The sequence below is a fragment of the Galeopterus variegatus genome, unplaced genomic scaffold (genome assembly GCF_000696425.1).
Source record: "Galeopterus variegatus unplaced genomic scaffold, G_variegatus-3.0.2 Scaffold6163, whole genome shotgun sequence".
In the NCBI taxonomy this organism is placed as follows: domain Eukaryota; kingdom Metazoa; phylum Chordata; class Mammalia; order Dermoptera; family Cynocephalidae; genus Galeopterus; species Galeopterus variegatus.
In genome coordinates this window covers 50,228-76,285 of record NW_007732274.1, presented here as the reverse complement: position 1 = coordinate 76,285, position 26,058 = coordinate 50,228, and the positions used below count along the sequence as shown (strand labels likewise).

At 40.9% G+C, this 26,058-nt stretch overlaps 1 protein-coding gene across 5 annotated transcripts in view; it reads right to left on the bottom strand.

Annotated features, from left to right (window-relative positions):
* CELF2 (CUGBP, Elav-like family member 2) overlaps positions 1–26,058 on the bottom strand; it is an 89,387-nt gene that overhangs the window by 45,981 nt on the left and 17,348 nt on the right. For all 5 annotated transcript variants that reach the window (XR_551827.1, XR_551828.1, XM_008590501.1 and 2 more), the window contains 3 exons: positions 22,096–22,254; positions 18,192–18,255; positions 6,884–7,018 (listed from right to left, as the gene is read on the bottom strand). Coding sequence is in view for 3 of the 5 variants with exons in the window: in XM_008590501.1 (XP_008588723.1) it covers positions 6,884–7,018; positions 18,192–18,255; positions 22,096–22,254 (358 nt within the window). In the remaining 2 variants the exon portion in view is untranslated. The remainder of the gene's footprint in view (positions 1–6,883; positions 7,019–18,191; positions 18,256–22,095; positions 22,255–26,058) is intronic.

Sequence of the window (26,058 nt, the reverse complement as noted above, 5' to 3'; positions counted from 1 at the left end):
TAAAAAGCTAATGAATATAAAGCTAGAATATAAAGTACACGAAGGCAGGGATTTTTGTCAGTTTTGTCCACCGATGCGTCTCAAGTGCCTGGAATAGTCCCAGGTATATAGGAGATGCTCAATTAATACTTGTTGAATAAATGAAAAAATATAGGAGATTACAGCCACTACAGTGACATTTCATTTATGGAACATTTTATGTTTGACTCCATTAACATTAATGAAAATAAAGTGGGCCCCATAACATCAGGAGCAAGAGCACACATGGAAACTTTCGGAGAAGCACAAAATGTTGAAACTTGCAGGAAACGAGCCAAAAATGGGATGTCAGTTCTCTTTCTGTAGTAATAAGGGTGTAAAGATGTTTGACTGATTCAACTCCACAAATAAATAGCTCACCTTACCAAATGGCTTGACTCCGCCTGACTAAACCACTAAAAAGAGCAGCTAGTGAAGGGGAGAACTGACTGCTTAGGGAGTTACTTCTTTTCTTTGAGAATAAGCAATGACAAAAGTTGGGTGTAAGAAGAAAAACGGGAGGGTAAGAGACACCTGAATAACTGGGCCCTGAATTATGCGCATAATAAGTAAAGTATAAGTAAAAAATACTCTGAAAAGCTAAATGGGATCTTGCTTTATGTAACTAGCACAGTGCCCAGGAAGGCTCTGTGGAATTAGCAATGCATACCTAATTAAGGGGTACCTTTTAAGGATGATCTGATGTGTTATCTTTCAAAAGCCTACATCAGAGTAGGTGATTCTTCCCCAAATTAAATGCCTTTATTTGATACAAGACTCTTACTTCTATGTCATGACATCAGAACATGTGGAAAGCTGCTCTTTATACATATTAATAATTAAAAGAAAAAAACAAGAAAACTCTGCTTCATATGACTTTGGTCTAATTTAAGTTAGCATTGATTCATTCTTCAGAAGCCTCTTGGATCTGAATATTCCCTTGCAAAGTGTGGCTATGTTTGGATTCATCAAGAGCCAAATCATGGGTCATAAGGTGGGTGCACTGACTCTGTCAACGTCACTGTGACTGGAGGCCCTGGTGCCTCCTTAGAGATGTGTGCACGGTACTAGACTGAAAGAATGGCTCTTAAATACTTGCCTGAGGCTGTTTTTACTTTGCTATTCCACTGACTTAATAAAAAACATTTAACGGCCTGTATGTGATGTGTTATTCCAAATGCAAGGGGCGGGGGGTGTTTATAAATAAATAACCAACTTGTTCCTACTTAAAAAGAACTTACTATTTAGAGGGTGAGAAACAAGGCATGTGTCCAAACAACTGTCCTGCAAAGAATACAGAATCAGTGTTTTAGTGGAGGTTATAATGAACGTACATCAGCAGAACAGGAGAGAAGTATGGCGTTTACAGAACGCCTGTTCCTTTCTGCACTGACACTTCAGCCTCCCTCTTCCTCTGCCCTCAAGGAACCCTGACAGCTTCTTACAAAGAATCATTTAAGTACATAAGTTAGAAACATAATGGGGAAGGGACTTGTTCTTACTGGAAGGCTTCATGATGGAGGTGGCATTTGCACTGATTCTTAAAAGGTTAGTAGGGTACTGAAAAAAATTTGTATTAATTACTACAAAACACTTTTTACTGCAGTTTTTTTTTTTTTTTTTGTCTTTTTCCGTGTCCGGCAACGGATCGCAACCCTCAGTGTCGCCCCCGCACCGGACCGGGACCGGCAACAGGATCGCAACCCTCGGTGTTGCTCCCGTGCCTCGCTCAGCCAGTGAGCGGGAACCGGTCTATATGTGGGATCCGACCCCTCGGGCGGGAGCGCCGCCGCGCTTCCCAAGTGGCGCACTATCCAGTGCGCCACCAGGCCGGCCCATTACTGCAGTTTAATTTATGGAAGTAGTATAAACTATACTTTTTATCAGATGCATTAGACACACCAATTATATACCCACATGTTAATCTTCCCAAGAACAGGCACTGCAATAAATTACAGATACAGAAGACTTTCATGGGAGGACATGGGGGAGAAGGCTTTCCAGGAGGAGAAGCCAGCAAGAATAAAGGTGTGAAGGCTGACAGGGTGTCTGGGGGATGAAGAATGAGCTGGCTTGATGGACTGTGGGCTGCTTGGGGCAGCACAGCGCTGGCATGAAGGGATGGAGGTGGGTCGGGGAGGACCTGCATGCCAGGCTCAGGAGTTTGTTTTAATCTAGTCTAGACCACAGGTGCCAACAGTGCCCCAAACAGACAGAGGGCAGGAGCCATGTTGTAGTATACAGGAAGTGAAAAATGAGGGCCACATCCAGGCTAGTGTCAACTGAAAGGAAAAGGGAGAACCGACTGAATGCGGACACTGGTGAGGCTGCAGCTGAACCAGAGGCTGGCCGTGAAGACCCAGGGAGGGAGAAGCCTCAACAACTGCAATGACACTTTTACCAGGGTGGGAAAGGCAGTGGGAAGACAGGACTGTGGGAGTAGTTTAACTTTCTGAGGTTGTAGCATTATTGCAGGAGCCTTGAGGAGATGGCCTCTCTCAATTCCCTTTGTCTGTCCCTCTTTCCTGGCCTCATTAAACCCTGCCTTGGGTGACTGTCCCGGGCATGTCACTCCTTGGAGGGGGCAGTGCAGGGAGTTTTATGTACTTGCCCTGCACAAACTAGAAGGCTCAGAACTGTGGTTAAATCAGTCTGTGAATCACATCTCTTCACATGACACAAGTTCTCATATGATATGAATGCAAATACTGTACATTTAAGGTGACAAAGCCTCCTATAAACTGCAAGGGTGTGAAATAATTTCGAGAGTGAATTCTCGTTCTCCATTGCTCATTCACCTGCTCTGGTGACACGGGGGCAACACACGCAGTGACCACTCATCGGTCACTACTATGTGAGGAGGGCAGGTTAGCTCTGAATCAAGTGAGAACAGCTCTCAACTCTGATAACCCCCAGTAGTCCACAAGGAAGCCCCACCATTTCCTTGGAACTCTGTCACAGCCTTAAAGGAGGAGGGGAACACCCCGAAGATGGGGGATAACTGTTGCCTAGAATTTAAAGTGAAGACTCTTTGAAAAGCCAACGGTGGGAGTGGAAAAATGCTACCTAGCGTTTGTAAATGCCTTATGCTATCGAAAGAAATGATCTACTATCCTGAAGTGTGCACTTGACTGAGTCTGCACTTACCAAGGCATTTAGAGAACTTTAAAACATTTTTTTCTTTAAAAAAAGGACACAGAGGAAGGTCAGTGGAACACTGTGGTACATGAATACAATATTATGTCAAATAGAAAATGCCAAGGAAATGTTCATATGTGGTGCTAGTAATGCTTTCTCCCAAGCTCTCAAAATTACCAAAGACAGCAAATCCATAAGCTGGGTGGAAGACAAATATTATCATCTTTCTTTAATACCTACCTGCATTAGACAATTTGCCTCTTTATATAAACACAAGAGACACAGTCCTCAAAAACAGGTTCAAAACTAGGTGAGAACAAATGACCCAAGAATTAATTAACTAAACAGAAGATTGAAATAAACCAAGGAAAAATTATCATATCAGAATAAAAGACAAGAAACACGATTAAATTAGACATCAAAAGACTCGTGAGAAACTCAGAAAAGGCATAATATGCACTTACCTGGTTTTTATTCTTTCATGATTTAATTTCGAGTTTTATTCACTACCATCTGATAATTGCATAAAACACTTATTCTAACCACGGGCAATTTAAACTATTCTAATTTTTATTTCAAGACCATGAGACAAAGGAAACTATTTATTGCCTAAGGGGCTTTTTCTTTTTTTCTTAACAAAAATTAAAGCTTAATCTTTCATGTTTTAAAGTCAAGACTATTTAAAATCATTTATGATAATGCTGTAGGGAGACTTTTTGTGGGTATGCGAAATTGAAATGATAAATTTACAATTATTAAAAAAAATTAATAGTTCTGGGGATTGAATTGTCCCTTTCCTTTCTAGATGAATTTGTCTGAAGCTTAAGAGATACACTTAAAAGCAGAGTAAACCCAAGGCCTGTGCAGGGTGACAGGATAAGGCTTCCATGTGCCTCACAGTGATCAGACTTGTGCGTGAAACAAATAGTAAGCCCAGTTTATTATTAATAAAAAAATATGTGATAGCACTGGCCTTAGGAACGGCTCTCGACCCCTTTTATTTTAGGGGAAACTGCCCTGATGAAGTGGTGAATCATGAATACTACTATTTTCTGTGGCTTTGAAAAAGTCCCTAATGGAAATTAGATAAATAATTTACTTTTACTTAAACACCAGAGTTTTTAGTTACACTTAAGAAAATAATTGAAATGTAGATTTAAGTCATTTCTGCTGGTACACTTCAGGATTCTAATGAAATACTTTCAGCTATTATGCAAAGCATTCCTCAATAGAGAAGAGAAAAATCACTTTCAATGATACCTCAGTATGCAGGATTTACTGAAGGGCAGAATGCCTCTTTGAGAGTTAAGGAAAGGACACTTTTCTAGTGGTGGTTTTTGCCTAGAACCGGAACAAGAAAAAGACACCTTGAACCACATTTTCTCTTTCACTATAGTTTCAGGAAAAAACTAGAAATGGCCAAATATGTTTAAAATTCCCTTCCAGCAAACACTCTGGCTGGCCATTTTCCTAGGCTGTTTGAGCACCCCACATTTTAAGACGGTTACAACAAATTCGTGACCCTCACCATACTGGATGGAGTGGACCTCACCTCTCCCTCCTCCGCCCCGACCCCCCTGCCCAGCCCTGTAGCACTCATCCTTACTGGCTGCCATCCTTCCAGGCCCCTCCTACCTTGCAGCCTGCACCCCTGTTTTGTCCTCTGCCCGAACACTACATGGTTTCCTTCATTTAGTTCGGGTTTCTGCCACCTTTTGAGAGAGGGATCGCCTCCTTCAATCCCCTTCCCCTCTCCACCTTATTCTGTTCAATTGCTCTTCACAGCCTGATCTATCACTTATCTCTCATACGCTCATTTGCTTACTGTCCGAGTTCCCCTGGTAAACTGCAAGAATCATGAGAGCAAGCCATGTGTCTGTTCTGTTCACTGCTGTGCCCCAGCCCCAGGACAGTGCCTAACGCTATCCGCTATCCAGTATTTATTGAATTACATTATCTACACTGATTAGTTTACATCTGCTTTTGCACTTAGCTTCTTAAACTGACAAGTCTTCTTCTGACTAAATGCACAATAAAAGGCATATATAATACTCTGTGCTGTTTTATTGTAATCATTTCACAGTCCTCATAGGGGAGGAAAAAATTCCTATTTAAGAAAAGACTTTTCAATCTGATTTATAAAACAAATAAAACTAGAGAGGTCAAATTTGAATTTGTTTTTAAGAAAAATCACTATTATTTTTACAAGGGAAAATTTATCATGTCAAAAATAATTATTTCTCCAAAAAGGTCTAAAGGATTTACTTAAATAATAAGCATACGTATACATTAAAGCTATAACTTAATTTCTTGAAAAAACTGACAGGTGATTTTTCAAGAATACTATTTATTGCATAAAGTGAGGTCCACATATAGTAATGGTACGTTTTTAAAGACATTTTAGACAAGGAAGTCATTGCCCCCAAATGCTGTTGCAATGAGATTATTTCAGCATGTTAAGGATAAATCCACCAGTTTCTCCTAACCATCACCTAGGTTTCTCCCTCAAAACTGTATGTAGGGTGAAATGTCTTAGATACAGAACGTTTTATGAAGAGACCAGGGGCTACTGTGTTTGCCAGTGCTGCAGGCTAAAGGAACATGCCTCATTGCTCCCTGAAGTCAAAGCCTTAAGAATGCTGATCTGCCGTGTGCTTGCTGGAGCTTTCATTTTATGTTTTTCTGAAAGAAAACCTTGCAGTATTAAATTAACATTTTTTCAACACTTAGCTAATCTTTTGGGCACAGTCAATAGAGGGTCATGAAATTTTCAAAGTTACAAGGAAGCCTGGAGATTGTTCAGGCCAACTCCTTCATGTACCAGAGAAGGAGGTGAGATCATCTATCAAGGTCTAGAACAATCTGAGAAGAAGAAAAGCCAGAAAAACATTCCACTTAAAAAAATTAAAAAAAAAAAAAAAAAAAACAAATCATGGTATCTAAGCAACCATATTACATCTGGCTTGTATGAAAAGAAAAATGGCATCTGTTTTTGAATAAGGCAACAAAATGTGTGAGGAAAAAAGACCTTAAATTGCATAGCTCAGAATCTGACCATAAATGAACAACAAAGATGTTCCTCACTAGATTGTGGATTTTATTTTATTTATTTTTAAAGAAAATGGAATTTTTATTAATATCTTTTTTTTACATTCTACGATGCCATTGTGGAGCAGTTGGCAGGGAGGAAGAGAGGGAAAAGGGGAAGGAAATGGGATGGAAGGAGGAGGGTGGAAGACAGGCGGGATTGAGGCCTATGGCACCCCCCTCATTCCCACAGGGGAGACCAGGGGGCTTCCAGTGGTGGCTTTAGACCTCGGATTTTAAAATCAAATGTGAAGGATGAAGCTGGTGTGAAATTTAACACTGGAACAATTAGGGATTTTGAGATTAAACAGATAATTCTAAATTGCTTAAAAAGGACAAAAAAGCAGGACTAAGAGACTGAGGCCCTTCACAGTGGCAAAGACTTAGGATCAAATGGGACAACATAGTCTGTTTTTAAAAAACACGAGAGAATCACTAGCATGAAAGATTCTTACTTAAACATTTCATCATTTTATCCTTGGGGAAAAAAAGATGCACTTACTTTCATACTTTGTTTCTTTAAAAAAAATAATGAACTCAATAAAATAGCCCAGATGCGCAGCATGAGCTTCCTGGCTCTACCTTGGCAGCTGGGCACCTCACCATGTCGCCTGCAAGGAAGAGCCACCCTCTCACTCACCGGGACTCGTGAGGGCTCCCAGGGCACTGCTCGTGGTGGAGAGAGGGTTTGCATTGGTGCTGGTGGCTGAGGTCTGGGCCGCAGCTGCGGCGGCAGCCAGTGTGGCCAGATTCTGTAACTGTAAAGCATTCATGCCTGTGGGAGGGAAGAGAAATGTAACTTTAGCAGAAGGCCCACCTCTCCCAGTATCCAAACAGGAGATAGCTCACAGCATCATCAGGGCAGAGCAGAAGCCCCTGCACTCGTGTCTGTGATGGTCACCCTGCCTGGCTGGGAGGAGGGCCCTCTATCCCTCTCCTCCAAGGACTCCTCCTTCAGTTCTTAGGATACGATCTTCTATTCCTAGACACTGGGAACTAAGACAGGGACCCTGAATCCCACCTCAGCAGTCGCTTCACTGTGGTGCTGCCTTGTCCTCACCCAGGATTTTCTTCCAATTGCCTCCTCTCAATGCTGCCCAGTGAGTTAGAAAAGACAGATTTCTCTGGTTTGACTGAGTAGGGCTTGTGGACTGGTCACTTCTTGGCTGTCAAGAAACGGTGAGATCTGAGAGTAGACAGGTGGAGGAAGGGCTTCAGGGTAAACTCACAATCCTTAAACTCGACGGCCGCATGTATAAGGTATTACAGAGGAAATTACAGTTTATCAGGTAAAAGCTCTTGCTGTGAAGTCGAACTGACATGTGTTCTAATTGTGCCTCTGACTCTTTCCCAGTTGTGTGACCCTGGGAAAGTCAGTTAATTGCACCATTTCTTGATTTTTGAGTGGCAATATTAACTGAACTCTACCTCAAAGAGCTGTTGTGCAGATTAAATAAAATGATGAATGCAAATTGCTCTGGCACAGTGTAAATACCCAATAAATGCTAGCTATTACTGTTGTCATTATTGCCATGGAACTTCTCTCTTATACATGAACTCCAAAATGTGTCCATAGTAGGAACTCAATATTTGATGAGTAAAAGAATGAATGGAGATGGAAGTGTCTTACTAGTTTTATTTGTAAATTATTTATGTTTGCATTTTAAAGAGGAACTTTTTTTAACTAGAAGGTGTTTCTGACTACTGAAAATTAAGAAAATAGCAGAGAGAAATGAAAATCTGCAAGAACATGAGAGTGGGATCACCTGAAAGATTTGGGGTAATGATTTGGGGATGGGCTAGGGCCTGGTGTCTATGCCGTATGCACTTTCAATATCTTTTCTCCTTCCTCCTCTAGCTCTTGATCCAAAGGTTCTCTGAATAGTTAAAGTATTTTTCCATGATTCACTTTACAGGAAGAGAATGCACACATGAGAAGCAGGAAACAATGGTTCTTTCCTCATATAGAGGAATTTTTTGTAGAAAGACACTGGAGTTAAATAATCAGCTTAATTTACCTTCTCATACTCACATTCATTTAATAAATGTCTACTGAGCAAATTTAATCTGCTTTAGGGAGAGTGACCTGATAACTACTTCCATATGTGTTGTGGCAGGGGGGTGGATGGAGGGGCGAGAGAATATGCTAGCAACCATATGCGCAGGTCGCCAGCCACTGGCGTGGAGGTCTCAGCATAAGCATGGCTCAGAGCCTGGTTGCTGAGCTCTGCAGGAAGCACTTCTGTTGCTCTGTCCTGGCCTCCTCAACCAGGGTGTATTTCTACTCTGAAAAGAGTTCCTGATGTCTTTGCTGCAAAATCGGTTCTCATTTTGTTCAAAATGATATTCTCTCTTCTTCCAAGAGAAATCCAGACTTGCTGGCTTAAGACAAAAGCTCAAAACCCACTTATTTCGTGGAGATGCTTAGAAGTAGGACATAAGTATTTGCGGAATCCTGTGAATTCCTACAAGAAAAGTAGTCTTCTGGCAACCCTGCTTTATCAAGCAAATGCTACCGGAAACAGAGCTCTCTTGTCCTCTCTGGTCATATTTATGAGAATGTGGGTGTCAAGAAGCACTGGTCTTATTTTTTAGTTTTACTTTAGGAAAATGGAAATGGAGGGAATATGAGTGCGGCCTGACTTTCATGCAGAACCACATGGACCCAGGAAGGGTTCTCCTTCCTGAATGCAATGTGAATGTGCTTCACACTTGAGAGTGACAGGAGTACCTGGGCTGTTGAGTGTCTCATGGGGAATAAGGCACATGTGTATGAATCCATCTGTCCCCTCTTGGCCTCTTGTGACTAATGTTCCCTCTATTGTCTTAATGATGTAAACCAGATGACCAGACTACATCTCCAACAGACAGTGGGGCATACAAGGAGTTTAGCACTGAAATTAAAACCTATAACACGCATCTGGCACCGACTAATGATAGGCAGAGTATTCCAGCTCAGGCCAGAGGGTCCTCCTCCAGAATATCAATGGCCCTCCCTAGGTGGGAGCCACAGTAATGGAGCCACTGAGCTGCAAGGAGCATCATGGATGGCCTGGCTTAGCCCACTCATGGTGGGTCAGACATCAGGCGCTTGGTCAAGGCCTCACGGCCACTGGCAGCAGAGCTTCCTGAACCCCAGCAGTGCTTTCTGCTCGGCTTTCACCTCACAGCCTCCTTGAAGACGACTCAGGTTTGCATTTAATGTGAGCACTGTGTGTGTGTTATCTGCAAACTCCCCTGCTTGCTTATAACTCTTTTGTGGCTCTCATCATACCCTTCTTTGACATTTTTTATATTTTTTACCTTCACAACTAGAAACTAAGTTCGTTGAGACTATTTTGTCTTACTCATTTTCCGGTCCACCTAAACACACACACACATACATACACACACGGCTGAATATATAGTAGGTGATAGATAAATCTATGTAAGATGAATGAACAGGGTAATAAACAGTATGAGATTTTCATAAACTGCTGTAAATAATATGGTCTATAGAGTCAACCAACGTTTTAGTCTTCTCCATTCTTTGTTAGTTCTTCAGTATTTACAACAGCATTAAATATTGACAGTTTTCTCCCAACCATTAACTAATCCATTGTACAAATACTTATTAGAAGCACATTTATTCCTTATCTCACCCTCTGACATTCACTAAAGTTCCTGAAGCAAAGCTGACAACAATCAGGTTTTATTTCCTCTGTCCTCTCCCCTCAAGAATCAGGGCTGAGGGCTGGTGTCCCCTCTAAATGCCCCTCCCCCTTCCCATGCTTCGCCACCTGAGAGTCTTTGAGATCCTGTTCAGTCTTTCTCTGCTGCTACCTAGAAAGGCCAGTGGCATGATTAAGGCTCTGGGGTCCACATGAGGGGCTGGCTAACAGTGTTCAACAATCACACCACAAGGAAAGGAAAAGTTAGGATCCAAGGAAGCTGAGATGAATAGTGGAAAGAAAGAGGCCACCGTGTTCCCTAGCATCTGAGGGATCTCAGAGACAAGGAAGAGGGGAAGGGTTAGACAGAACCAGTCAGGCGGGAGGACCCATACTTGCCAGCCTGCTTGGCTGGCCATCCATCCATCTATCCATCCATCCATCCACCCACCCATCCACCCACTCACCCAGTAGTTACTGAGTGGCTGTGATGGGTCAGACCCTATGCAAGACACTGAGAATAAAGTGGAAAACAAGACAGTCCTAGTACTCAAGGAGGTCACTGGATATTGGAGCAGGGAGAAGCCAGTGAATGGGGGAATTGGGGCGGAAATCCATTCAGTTCATCAGTTGTGGCACATAGGCCCAGGTTCAGAATCAAATTTCTCACTAAAGTGTTTGACTTGATAGAGATGAGAGAAGCACAGAAAGCACTGGCTGGCCGAGGAGATGAAGCATGTGTCATAGTGGAGGACAACCTGTCCCTCCTATCCTGCCTCTTTGATGGTCCTTGTGTGCTGACCCATGACACCAGAGGTGGGGAAGGGCAGCTCACCTGCCAACTTTTCTGGGCTGGGGCCCCCATTCCCAGCCCTGATCCTCACATTCCTTCTTCTCCCAATGCAGGGCCGGCAGAAGCATCTTTCTCCATTCTGTCCTGTGTTCCTGGGCTTGGAATGCACAGTGTTCTCTGCCGGTGACAACAGCAGCAACAACCGCACTTCCTGGAGCAGCACGGGCTGGTTAGGCAGAGCATAGGCTCCGCTCTCAGATGACTTGGGTTTAAATCCGGCTCTGCCTCGACTCCTGCCAACCTGTCTCACCTCAAGCCACCATGTAACTGTTTGTGCCCTGGGGTTCTCAACTGAAAGGGGAACTAAAATAGAACCTATCTCTTGAGGGTTAAGAGATTAAATGCATTAATAACATGTAAAGCTCCAAGAACAATGCCTAGCGCAGAGTTAAAATCAAAGAGTGCGCTCTCTTAGCTAGACTAATAACTGCAATAATATCACCTCAAATGATGATGGTAATGGTAAAGAGAATAAAGCACAATCCAGGCATGCCTCAGTGCTTTTTGTGTGGTCTCTTATTTAGTATTCATAACACATCCCTATGGTGTAGGCTTTATTATTACTGTACATGTTACAGATAGAGGAAACTGAGGCACGAAGAGGTCAAAATACCATTTCTCACTCTCCAAGGGCCACTCCCTGAAGGAATGGTCCTGGGTAAACATGAGGAGATCTTCTTTGTTTCTCGTCTGTCCTCACCCTGCCAACCTGGCCTCCCCAGCCAGACCTTTCTTGTCTTTTCTGTCCCATCTGGGTATGGTCTGCCCTCCTCCTCCTCCTCGTGTCTTGGTCTCCATTCACTTCATTAAACTTTGCACCTTAGAGAAATTTAATAGGGACCAGGAGGGAGTGTGAGGGAGGGAAGAGGTGGGACAGCACTGGATTTTGGAAGGAATTGGGGCCTGGGCAAGAAGTCAATGTTTATCGGCTCCCTGCATTTACCTAAGGACAGCATAAGCAGATAGATGAAAGCTGCCAGGGGAGGCCTGTTAGTCCAGCACAACCAAACCTAAGTTCTGCTTAGAAGAAATGCTGGGCCCAAAAGACAGCGTTTTACAACACTGCTCCCAGCTCAGTTTATGGGGCCTGAACCCCAGGAGGCAGGGACTGAATTGGTGATCTTGTTTTCATTAGCAGCTAAGAACTGAGTTAACCAGTAACCACTGTGCAACTGTGTACTACATACTGTTTTCTAAATTACATAATCGATTCTTTTATTTCCTAACGTGACTTCCTTTTGCATCTATTACCAGAACCCCAGCTACCCCAGATTGCTGGTGTCAGCTGCCTCAGAGAACAAGGGGACCGCAGCCTCTCTCTTGGCACACTGAGCCTGCTGCACGCTGTGACTTCTCCCACATGTCAGTTCCCCCACTCAGAGATTTGGAGCTGGAGGCCACTGATGGGATTCGGGAGGTCTGTGAACTCCCTGAAATTTTATGAAAAAATGTGTCTGTGACATGTGTGCAGAACTTTTTCGGTGATAGCTTCTAAAAAGCTAAAGAACCTTTGACTTATCTAAATAATCTGAAAAGGAGCCAAGTCCTGGTAGAAAACCAGTGACCAAGAGACCTGGGGTTGGGGCAGTGATTATGAGAAATGAGGAATCAAGAAGAAATTAGAGCCAAGAAGTGATGAAAGACACAAACTGACAAGCTACAGAAATTGCCCAACGAGCCCGAGATCCTGCAGTCTGACCTGCATTCCCGGGCGCAGCCAGACACTGGGGCAGGACCCTGACAGGAGCTGAGCAAACAGCACAGCCAAACAGGGCCCACTTTCCCCTGCTGCGGGCCTCACCCCAGCCGGGACGCCTTCTCCTCTGCCCAGAGTGTTCTCCCATTCAGCCAGGTGCAGGTCTGGGCCTACTCTCTATCCACCCCTCCCCAAGGACACTCCTGCACCACACCCTGGTTTTCTACATGCCACTGTTGTTTCATGACCTCCACCCCATCACGGTAGTAATCCTGGCAGTGTGAAAAGAGCTTGGACATCTTTAGTGGGCACAATGTTTCTAAACTCTTCACTACCAAGAGCATACGTCCCCGATGACTGACATTTTGGCTCTTCCTGCCACACATGCACCCACAGCCAGGAAGCCCTGAGCTTCCAGGCAGAGTTTTCACTTACATGCCCGCCTGCTTGGCCCCACATGAGGAAGCAGCAAGGGCAGCTGGGTGGGGACAGGCTCACGTCAGTTTTGCCCTCACTTCCTGATCACCCTCCATGTCCCAAGGGGCAATGGGAGTCCCCTCCTGTACTCAACCCTGCCCTCCTTCTCCCCAGACCCCAGCAAAGGTGGTGGCTCCACAGGCAGGCAAAGGGTGGGCTTCTGCTCCTGCATGTTTGGAATTCACATTTCTGGTTCCTTTTCCATTTTTTCTCTCTCTTTGCTCTTCTCACAGGCCTCCCCCCACTGCCCCCGACTGCCTCCAAGTTACACTTTCTCAGCTACTCCCACAAAATCGTCCTGAAAGGGCACCCATCACCCAGTGGGAAGCTGGTTCTGGCTTGGCAAGTAGCTCTTTTCTGAGAAGAAAAATGACATTTAACTTCAAGAAGCACTCTGCTCAGATGGGTACCCCTCAAACCAGGGGCATAATCTGGGGGACTAAACATGCAAAGCACCTAAGTTTTAGGATATCTAACAATGGGCTATCAAGATGGCAAAAAAAAAGCTGGGAATACAGGGATTCAACTTTTCATTCATTACTCAGGGAAAAAAAATCTCAAAATGAAGAAATTATGTACAAAACAGATGTGCAATATGCCTACTTGAAACTTAAGATTTAAAAAAATTATTTATAAGGAGAAGGGTATGAAAATTTAATTTAATGTTCACCTTAGGTAATTTTGTGTCTTATTGTTCATAGCAATTACCATAAATCTGCATATCAATAAGCGAGAACAGATGTCAGTTGTTACAAGTGCTTGCCAATCAGGTCTGTTAAAAAGTGACAGATGGGTGGTTATAGAACATTCTCATAAGGCCTATTAGCACATTCGCAGGAAGTGTCTGTAGTGTGACTGTTGGAGACTCGGCTTTGGGAGGAATGCTGAGTCTTTGTGGGTCTTCGTGGATCTATGCTGCACACTTCACAACTCTGGCAGGGTTTCTAATTTGAGATTCTCAGACTCCTATACATTGTTTTTTGCAAATGTCTTCCCTCTTCTTCACTTGTGACAGACATCTATGATAGTCTATCGGGATGTAAAGTTGATAAAGGAGGAGCTATTTTGTTGTTTCAAGCGAATATTTGCACTCTAAAATTTTATTGTTACTTTCAAAACTTAGAACCAGATATTCTGGAAGGGAATTACAACTAGCTTCACTGAAAATTAGAATTAAAATGAAACAGTTTACCCCAATTCATCAACAGATACTTCTCTTCAGCCACAGCTTCACAATCTCCATAACTGGTTTAATAACAATTCCTCATCCCAGAAAAAAAATTCTCCTAACAGGGAACCTACTTTAAATAAATTTGTAACGTTTTCCAGAATGAAAGGAGGCATCTTCCCTTTACCGTCTCTGAATTGCTTTCTTTTTAACAGTTTTGGGGCTCGTGATCTATTGAGGTGTGGGACTTGTCATTTGGCCTGTTCCGCATTTGTGTAGGCAAGTCACTGCAGCTTGTATTCATGCACATACCTGAACTGGCTGTGTCACAGAGCAACATTTTACAGTCTTGGGGGCAACAGACAGCTCAAGATTTGGATCAGGCTGAGCTGAACTTGAAATTTGGATGTGCCACTTACTGGCTTAGTGACTTTGGACAAATCTGTTAACCTCCCTAAGCCTATCTCATAAAGTTGTTGTGATATTTGGGGATTCTGTATCCTAATCCATTTTATGCCACTTATTGGTGCTGTGGTCTCACAAAACTTATTTAACCTCTTCATACTTCCATTTATCCAACTGTAATACAGTAACAAACTATGTTTTTGTTCTTGGCATGCTGTGAGGATAAACTTTGTGGTTACCTCAAGGAGCTCTGTTAAAAACAAAATTGTGAAATACTACCCTTGTTTTTCCCTTATGATGCTCTTTTGAGATGATAGTTGTTATAAAGAAATTAAGGACCGAACAGAAACTTTACGTTTCTTCTATTTTCTTACAAGAAAAATTCAGGTTCTTAGCCCAAAGTCAGACTCCATGTTTCTGAGATTTCAGAAATTCATTGAACAAATACCAAGGTTGAATGGGAAATGGACAAGTTTCATTAGAAGTTTCAGGAGGAAAAATAAAATAAATCAACTTCAAGGAGTCACACAAAGTATATATAAAAGCATTTAGCTTATAAAGATTTGGTCTTAATCCTTTTTCTGCTTTTAAATTCCATATTTAGTGAAGGTTCCCTTTTATAAAAATCATAAAACACATTTAAAGTTATTTTTAGTTTGAAAGGAAAATGGTAAGATTTTTTGGAAAAAAAAGTATAGTTGATGTTTCATTCGACTTTATTGATGCAACTACTTAGTAACGTGTCATCGAAAATTTCTTTTTCTGTTGCTTTTTTGGGCTTTATTTTATTTTCCTCTCAAACAGAAAAATGTTTTACTCATATAAATGTGGCATTTTAGACTCTAGCTATAAACCTCAGTCTCCTGAAGGATAGACCATTACGTTTTGAGAGTTGCTCACAACAAAATATTATTGGGTTCTGAAATGATATTTCACTTTCTTGGGTGATAGTGCTCCAAGCTGGACTACTTGAATTTTATATATGGAGCTTATTATATATGCCACTGTAATACATAAAAATTACACTTGAATTGAATATATGCCCGCTGTCACTATGTCACAAAATCAATTACTCAACAAGCATTTTAACATCAGGTGGTGTTTGAGATAAATGACCTAGTGGGTTCCTTCAATTCTACTATTATATAGCTTCTATTGTATTTGTTAGGTTTTACATTAAACAAACTATCTCCAAATCCTCAACAATTTATCTGTGAAGATACTATCATTAGTTTATATGTAAGGCTAAAGGCAAATTTCTTGATTAAAAAACTGGGCATTTAACTTAAGATCCCATTAGGAATGTATCCAAAACATAAGTTTATGTCTGTCAATTTATAAATTTATTTACTTATCCACTCAAAAATAGTCATGAGCACCTCTTACAGGAGAAGGGCTGACTCCATCAGCTGCCAGCCATGCCCCCTAGAAGTACCAACGAGTTGGGGTTATTCAGAGATGTAAATGAGGAAGGAAGGAAGGAAGTGCAGGCCTTCGGGGGGACACAGAAGAAGGGTACCTCTCCCACATTTGAGGGAGGTGGAAAAGCTTCTTCTAGGAAGTAACCTCAATTACCAATCCACCACGATCACTTCATAATAGTAGTGGAGATTAAAGATAAGGACAAAAGTTCAGCCCTATTTTTGGGATAAGAAGAAAGAGTAGGAGAGGCCATATAACTCTTCCTTATTAAAATAGCCCAAACCATAATGATTCAAATACTTAGGAAGATGAAACCTGATTATCCATATAAATGAAGGGTATCCCTTACAGAAATCACGAAGCAGACAGACTTGACATCTACATTTTGAACACTGTAATTGTTCAAAATGATGGAAGGTAATGGGCTGTTCAGCATTTGACTTCGCAGCCTGGGCAGACTTACTGTGCTGAATTCAGTATGTTGAAGGCTTAAGAAACAGATATTTTTGGAAAGCCCAGAGCATTTACAGAATGCCTTTAAATTAGCCATCTGTTCTGTGCACCTTTGTAAGGTGACTCCCAGAAGCCTGAGTTTTAAAATGAGCGCACAGAGCATGTAAATGCTAACACCCTGACCTGTGGCTGGTGCGGCAGAGGCGCACACATCCTAATGAAAAATGACAGGGCACTCTGTCCATCCGAGAAGACTTGTTTGGCAGTAGCCTCAGGACCCAGTGACCCTCTCTGCATAATTCAGCTGTAGGAGTGGGAGAGCCTGAGGCTGCCTCTAAAGAAAGCCCCTAATTTCGGATCTGGGCTGGTTCATGCTATTAGAAGGAAAACAAATCTCCCATAGGCTGAAAGTACAAGTCTTAGCATTTATTTCAGAGCTTGCAATCAGGAGGTTTTCTCTTTTCAACCACAGAAAACCTCCTGAATATTTTACTTATGTCTCTCTAGTTCCCTTCATAGAGTTAAAAATGAATTAACCATTCAATGTGATAATTAGTTCCAAAGCCAGCTTCCCAAACTATATTCCTAAAGATACTGCTGAATGACTTAACTATTTATCATTTCAAGATACATTTTTTCTAATAATTCATAAGCTATATTACAACAGAACAAGCTGGCAGTACCAACAGATTTAAAGCCCAATGAAAAATTCAGCAGTATTTTTATTGTGGGCCAGCGCCCATTGTAACACGAGTCACCACGTGCCTATGGACCAGGACGGAAGAATGTGCCGATGATCATAGAACACATACAGAGAGAAACTTGACAGTCTTTCCAGACTCATTCAAAGTGAAACAAGAAAAAAACAAGGATATGTATTTGGAAAAAAGGAAAAAAGGAGTTTTCATAGTGACAGAGAAATCTGGTATTTACTTTGCACATTCAGGTTTCAGTTTGTCGATTCCGGGTGTCCTTGATTAAAACTGTGCTTGAATCTAACATGCCTAAATCTGTTCTTTTCCTTGTCCTTTCTCCTCCACCTTTTGGAATCAAACAAGGAAAAAGCTTTCTGACTGTTCCTTGTGGCAGGTTAATGGGCACTTGTGTGCTGATTTACTGTTAACGCTGCCTTCCCTGGCCTGTGTTCAGTTAGGATATTTCAGCATGGAAGGGAGCACAGTCGGAATGACCTTTTACTAATCACTGCACCTCAGTTACTAGTGGCACAGCTCATTATACAAAGGAATCCTTCTATGAGCTGGCTTTCATATACAGTCACACTTTGATTTTTGTGAGAACAAAGATTATACTTTCACATAAAAGCTTCTGATGCATAATTTTGTCAACTAGGGTACGAAAGTGAAAAGGAGCCCTGTTAATTGTCTGTCGTTATCAAGGGACTGCAAACTGTACCAAAGATAGCCTGCAATCTTGGCTTTCATTATGGAGGTCAGAACATTTTTATTGACTGCCTATTATTAAAATTTTAGAGGGATGTCAATCATTTTGGCTGCCCTGGATATAGAAATCTTGTTGGAAATCCCCCAGTAATCAATCCCATTTAAAAAAACAACAAATGACTAGAGAGAATACATACTATGAAGGAATTCTCAGCCCCTTCATTTTATACCTGCTTTGCATGGTGAAGAGTGGATAGGAAATGGAAGAGGCAGGAGAGCCATTTCTGAGCTGCTGATTCCAATTTTAATACTTACGACAGAAAACTAATAGGTCTGATAATGACTTCCTTCTTCTGTTTCCCTACTTCTTTTCTTTACCCTCTGGGCCAACCCCAAATTCAAGCAATGCATGGTCATGACTTACCAGCCATTTGCTGAATGCCACTGAATGCACCCAGGTTGCTGGAGGAGGTGGCCTGCTGCAGAAGCTGCAAGTGAACATACAAGTGTAAAGTCAGAACAATGTGCACATGAGAACAAAGAGACTTCCTCATTAAACTGGGGCAAATTCAGTTTACTCTACATTTATATAGTTGGTTGCTACTGCCTATTGATGGACAAAAGGTCCCCAGAGTTAGGGCTGTAAATCCATATTAATGTCTAATCTCTATTAAGAAACACAGACACTGGGGAAACTCACTAACACTGTGCCTTAAAACAATTAATCAATTTACTCTTTTTAACAACCAGGTGTTAAATCTATTGAAACCAACATAGCATGACTAATTATCTCTCTCTGTAGTCTAGTAGTTACCATAACTCATCTCTGTCAATCAAGGTCCATTCCCTCCATCTCTTTACTTTCCTTCACAGCTCAGCATCCTTTATCCTTCATTAGGAGCACAGGCATTCCCTGATTCTTAGGCCAATACTAAAATCATTAGAATAACTACAAAGATTTATAAATGTATCTCTTCACAGCCATACTGTTACAGCCACACTATGTAACCAAGAAGATGGTCAGCCATTTTTAAGACAGTCTTCACTGGCAGACAGAAACATGTATGTCAAAACTTGGAATTATCTGGTGCTATGTAAATTGAAGTTATGCACTACAAATGTCAGTCTTCTTAAAAAGAAATTAAAATACTTGTGAAAAATTCTGTATTTTTCCCTAGAGCATTCAAAAACATATTTTTCCTGCCACATAGAATCAGAGGGTGCCACAAAGTAAAGGCATGTGTCTCTAGTTCTGAAACACTCCTGTACTCGTCCAATTCAATCAAACTATAGGTTGATGTAGGTGTTATACTAAGTGTTTGAATAGATTTATTGATTTTTTTTTTTTGGTAAGGTAGATCAAAACAGATATAGTTTGTACGTGGGGGCAAGCACATAGTTATCTCCTATATTCAAATATACACAGATACCAAAAAGCATAGGTTTACCAAATTTGTTATTGAAATATTGTTATAATACTATGTGCTTACAAGGAACAAGATGAATTCACTATTTTAAAAATAGCTTTCAAAATTTATTTGGAGCTCTGCAAAATATAATGTAGAACACTGTTGTCCATCTGGGTAAATACAGGTCTCTTCAGTTTAATTTGAAAAACTCTGTAATTGGATATGACTCAAAAATGGGCATCTATCAATTGGTGTAAAAGCACCAAGCAGAATGGAATATCAATGGCTGATTAAACGTAAGTCTCAGGTACAATGATCTTATGGGACTTAACATTAAAAGGTACTAACACCAGAAAAATGTCTTTAATGTTCACTCATCCCTCTCAACTTTTCGGAATATTTTAACTAGGTGCTCTGCATGTGTGTGCATGTGCACATGCTCTCTCACATAGATACACAGAAAGGAAGAGAGGAAGAACGCATGGGAGCAGCTAGGGATTACCCATTTTAATAGAAAGAATTACCTTATTTTGGTTTCATTTGTTGGGTTTCTCATTCTCTTCATGTACAAGACCCAACACCCTCCTCATATTACATGTTTTTGAAAATTAAAGTTAAGTAAAAATAAATTAGCTTTGGCAATATTTTGAAGAATTAATAACTTATTGAAGTAGGTGGTAATACGTGGAGTGTCGTTAAACCATCACCAAGGACTATATCCATGGACAAACAATCTCTGGGGAGCCAGGGTCAGAATCTGTTGCTCAACACAGAGGTAGGGAATGCCTGACAGGCCAAGGGTCCTCTCAGAAAAAAGGGTTTTCAACTGAAAGGGGTACAGCAAACATGGCTAACAAAGAATCAAAACCCATGATATAAGAAAACACAGTAAGAGCTTATAAAAACAAGTATTTATAAATGAGACTGAGATTAATTCTTTTTTCTGGTATAGAAATAGTTTGCAGATGTGGTCACAGAAATATGTGCCAGGAGACTAAGAGCGGGCACATGTGTCTTGGTTTATAGAAATGGTGGAACAGGAAGCTGAAACCATGAAAAAGTGAGCGTGATGTCAGTCTCAGATAAAAATTGTGAAATACATAATTAAATTGACAGTCTGTGACCACCTGAACAGCAAAAGTTTGTGGAAACCAAATTATTAAGCTAGACTCATTTGTTTTTTTTATATAATTTCTAGACTGAAAGACCAGGAAAAAAATATGGCAGAGCATATACAGATTTTAGCAAAACATCTGACAAAACCTCTCATGGTATCTTTGTGGATAAGATGGGAGAAATGGGCAGAGGGTGACAGTAACCTTGGTCGGTGCTTTCATTAACTGCTCAGATGAAGACAGGAAAAACACGCTTCTTGTTCATTAACCAACTATATATTGAAAAACTATTATAGACCAGATCCCACTGGGCAAGGGGTGGGGTGGGTAAAAAGACAAACATGATCCATATCCATACTCACGGAGGCCTCAGAGAAGCAACGTGCAAGGTGGCAAAAAAATGCAGAGTTTAAACGCCATTAGGCACTAGCAGCTACAGGGTCTTGGGTAAAGTTGCTCAATCTTTCTGAGCCTCCCTCTCCTCATCTGTACAGTAAGCAGGAAAATCTCACCTTTCAAGGTAATAGGGAGGACCGTTTTACAAAACAGTACAGCTTCTGCTACAAAGTAAAGCTAATGGATGATACAATCCTGAGAGAGATAGTTAAAATGTAAAATGACAGAATTAGGACACACTACATGCACGCATACTCTCTCTCAGAGGCTGGAATAAAAGACCCAAATTCACAATATGAAATTATACTAATAAACATGAAGTCATGCATTTAGGTTCTGAAGCACTAAAATGAGGTAGAGGATCATGGTTTAGCAGTAGTTAAGTAAAAATAAAAATCTAGGAGTATCTGCTGCTTTCCAGCCCTCATTTGACATGATTATGACAAAAACCACTTTCAAGGTATGGTAAGATGTTTTAAAGTCTACACTAGGGGCCAGTATTCTGTCCTGTTTAGATCATACTAGGAGAACTGTCTTAAATTCTGATCACTAAAGAGACTGACAAAGTGAAACGTGTAGCACAAAGGAAAAATGAGAAAACGAAAGTTTAGAAACCATGAAATATAAGGGACGGTTGAAAGAATTGGATCTGTTTGACTTGAAATAGGATCTAACTTTTTTGGTTTTATTTTATTTTATTTTTTCCTTTTTGTCTTTTTTCGTGTCCGGCAACGGATCGCAACCCTCAGTGTTGCGCCCGTACCGGACCGGGACCGGCAACGGGATCGCAACCCTCGGTGTCGCACCCGCACCTCGCTCAGCCAGTGAGCGGGAACTGGTCTGTATGTGGGATCCGAACCCTCGGCGGGAGCGCCACCGCACTCCCAAGCGGCGCACTGTAGCAGTGCGCCACCGGGCCGGCCCATAACTTTTTTGGTTTTAAATAGGTGAAGTAAGAAACATTTAATTTTGTCAACACAGTTCCTCTGGGAAGCCCCAGGGTCACGGAATGAAAGTTCTAGGAGATTTCAGTTGAGGTCCTCACATGTACTAACCTGTGAGGTAGTGAGTTCACGGTTGTCTCAGCATTGTTAAATAATCAGCTATCAAGCACACTGCATCGCTTTAAGACAGGGTTTTATGGTGCCTTTCAAACAGTGGTTAGAAGTTTAGCCAGTGGGCCTTTGCCTAGCCTGTATCAGGCAAGAATTAGATTAGTCCTATTCTTATGCAAATCAATTTTGCTTGGAAAAACATTCTGCATAAACACTGATTTCAATAATTTCCTGAGACTCAAATGTACAGAAAATGAATTCTTTAGTGTACTTGGGGAAAAGTATGGTTTGAGTTACAGTGGGTGTCCCACCCCTTTGTGAGAAGTGCATGCTGGCTGATCTCCAGCACTTACCGCCAGGTACTGTGGGGTGAGTCCGCCCAGACCCGTCAGGTTCCCCCAGGTGGCAGTGTTGAGCTGTTGCATCTGTTGCGCGAGCTGCTGCTGGAGGCGCCTTTGCTCCTTGTCCTTCTGAGTATCAGCAAACTTCACCACGATAGGTGAAGAGCAGCCCTGTGGTCAGACACATTGGAAAGTGAAGAGGAAGTTATGGCCTGATTGAATCCTCTTAATACAGTCAGCACTGGATCTGTCTGTCTTAACTATCTTGAAACACATGGAATGGTCTGCAATGGTTTAAAAATGGTTTGATATTCCTTCTTCTCTGAATGGTACCATCAAGAGAAAATTCCAGATACTGACACTGGCTTCTTTGGGGGATCTGGTCTGGTGGTTGGTGAAGCCATCTGTTTTCTTGCTCTGATTATTAAACTGCCTCTCCTTCTCTCTTCATGTGTCTTCCTTCAACCATCCAGGACCTCCTTAGAGACAACAGATCATATCAATGTTCTTTAATTGAGCTTCACGGTTCGCTTGTCTTAAAGATAGACTTGATTTTGTGTGTCTGCCTATTTCCACATGTGAGCAGAAAACAAAGGAAAAGTAATTGTAATGGGAATGAAAATTCTCATTCATTTATTTTTTTACCCTTTCCAATTTTCAGGTATGTATTTTTGAACTTTGGAACTGTGGAAATCATCATATTGATCCAGTAATACTAGGGAGAGGTGGGTTTCATTTGAGGAATGTGGATGAAGGAAGGAGATATTCAGAGAACACACTGACCAAATAATTGTTCACATGTTTTCAGAAAGGTCTCCCTTTTTCCTTCCATGTCACATCTACTCTATCCATAATCCCTGGAGCTACTGCAAACACAAAAAACTGGAAGCTCAGACTAGCCAAAGGAGATGTATATCTTAAATGGCAGAAGGAGGATTCTACTTGGCTTCTTTCCCTAATGAAAGGTACCATTCTAGCAGCTTCTTTCAGTTTTAATTTCCTTTAAAAGGCAAGGAGTAGGGGTAGTGAGAAAGAAACGGCCAAAGGTCATATCATAGAATGAATTTTTTTTGGGGGGTAGATAAAATCATCAGGGAAAATAACGGCCTAACACCTCAAGCAGGAAGACCTCCTTTCTAAAGCGCCTTGGAAACATTTGCCAGTTGGTGAGTACTCAGCAGAAACGTGCCTCCTTCCTCCCTAGTCCTTCTCAGTATGGCTTGCCTACACATTTCATCATAATTAAAGCTGTTAAATTTTGCTGAGGTAAAAAGAAGTAATTCTACCTAAGTGATTAAATAAAAACTTTTATTGAAACTCAGCATGATAACAGAACTCTCAGAATGTTATAGTCCTATCCAAATGAGCTTTCCCTTCCATTCCCTTTGGGTGATTTTTCTTTCTTCTAGAAGACAAACTTGCATTTTTCCCCCCTTATCACCTTGGGTAGTTATTGGGGATGGAGCTGTGAATACATGAGCCTATCATGTCTGTTATTAAGGAAAAAAAAGTGAGGAAAATGAGATGACTGTCTCATTGTTAAGCTTCTGGCCTATCCATCTTCAGCTCTGGTAAGCAGAGTCATGGTACAGAATGTGAAATGTCAGTAAATTACATTAAAATAATATTTCCAACATTTAAAAGATCTATAATTCATTTTTCTTTATCTACTCCAAATTTCAGCACTTTATCACTGTAAAGAGAGCAAAATACTCTGAAGAAGAAAATGATCTAGAGAGGGGGCTTTGCATGGAAGAGGGTTGTTATTATTGCATCAGATCTGTTCCATAACAAATTATAGCATCTCCTAACAGTACATTTATTGTTTTTTTCTTCCTTAAATACTAAAAAATCATCTAAAAGCAGAAAATTAAGCCAATGATCATGGCTTTAAAAAATGACTTGTTTAAACTATGAAAGAAAAACAGGGTGGAGACAGAGTGAAGGAAAGTGGAGAAACAGAAGGCACAACATAAAATTGTTTTTAAAACCTTGTTCTTTTAATATTCACATTATCTTGAATTAGATAATACATCTTGGTTAAAGATGTATGCCAGAGTCCTGAAAATAATGTAATTAGTTAAAAACAAAAAACAAAAACCCTCAGTCGCACAATTCTGTGACTATATAATACTAGTATATAATCTCTTTAAAAGTCAACTTTGTGGAACTAAACAAGCAATCTAAGTGCCTCAGGGCATGTCCAGTTTTAAAAACAAGTACACCAAATTAAATTTTTCAGTAACAGAGATACTAATAATAAAGGATCAAGGATTTCTTAAGAATTAATACTCCCCATTGCCTATAACAAATTCTATTAGGAGAGCCTGTTACTTTCTTGGTTTTGGTTCACACCTAGCTCTGCTTTATCTTCAGCTCTCCTTCTACAGGAACAAGGAAAACAAGGACTACATCGGCATTCTCTGTGGCATTACCTGGGGGGGGGGGGGGGGGGGGTTCCAAGTGAAGGAATAGGGATGGCAAAGTTTCTAACAGAGTTGAAAGAATTTACATTAAAAAATTATCTAAGGTGAGACCAACTTGGGTGCAAATCATTAAATTACAGGAAATAAAAATTATTAAGAACGAAACATTTATATAGAAGATAAATACAGGTAAAGACTTTTTTTTTCCTAACAGCACTTTCATTTTAATCTCCAGACTGAAATGTCGCTGGAAATCAGACTGATCTGCAATAAGGCCACAGCCTAAGTTAAGAAAAAGGGGGAATCAAAACATTATCACAAACGAAACTGCGTGTTATACAAGACTGGATTCCTAGATATTTCAAATCCTGCTAATTATTTCCTATCACGGCCGATTTTCACCCCTACTTGCCTTCAGGTAGGGAGTGTGAGAGTCTTAAAAATGCATTGCACTGAAAGGGAAACACATTGATTATATAAGATATGTTAGGAATATCAAAGTCAAATGAATGTTTCAAAAAGACAACAGGCTTTGCAATGCTGATATCACAACTTAGAAAAGTACAGTAAACACTTAATGACAATTCCATGCACACTCCTTCCCTCCTTTCCACCCACCTTTTGATCCACTACAAAAAAGTTGCCCACAAAACATGACGCGTAATGATCACTTAGCTCCCGGCATGCTTTGGGAGATGCAGCATTGCAAAAAACAAAAATGAACAAAAAATAAAACCCCAACAAAATGGGGGTAAAAAAAAGAAGCTCAAACAATCAATAAAGAATTTTTTTGCACATTAAATAAAATTGAAACTTTTTTTTTTCAAAATATGAAAACATAGCTTAGATAACACCACAAAGCCACCTTCAGAAAAGATCACCCATACACAAAGGTACAGTATACATAATACAGAACATGCATTCCCAAATGATTCTACCAGACAATACAGAATAAGTAACAGCATATCACTCTTGGAATGCTTTTGTGCAAAATTCTGAAAGGTCATGACCCAAATCACAGACTAAAAGTGCAGAGCCATCTATCTACACTGGTGGGTATACATCAACACCAGGGTATTCATCTTCCCCTAAAGCCACTATCTCTCATTAGGAGACCAAATTTGAGCCTTCATGTTTCTATGTTATTGCTCATTTTTTAGTTAAGTAGACAAATCTAATTTTTCAGGGGACTCTCATATATTGGCATTTTTACTGTTAAATGAAATGGGAGAAGTCTTAACTTTCTCCAGCATTCTTGACACAAAAACACCATTCTGTTTGACTAAAGATAACTTAACCCCGCCTAAAAAAGGAACCATGTAACTTAGCACAAGGAAAGCAGCATTTGGTGTGGGGGAAGTTACTACTATTTAATCCATACCAACCCTGGGGTGGGGAATGTATTTGATCCTTTAGGTCCAGGAATGACACTGCTTAAAGTGCATCATGACTTTACATTGCAGGACCTGTGCTGCTGTAACAAAAGGCTCAAAAAACAACTGTAGAGTAAGTGGAAGGTATTACTAAATGCATTTCACATCATTAGGGG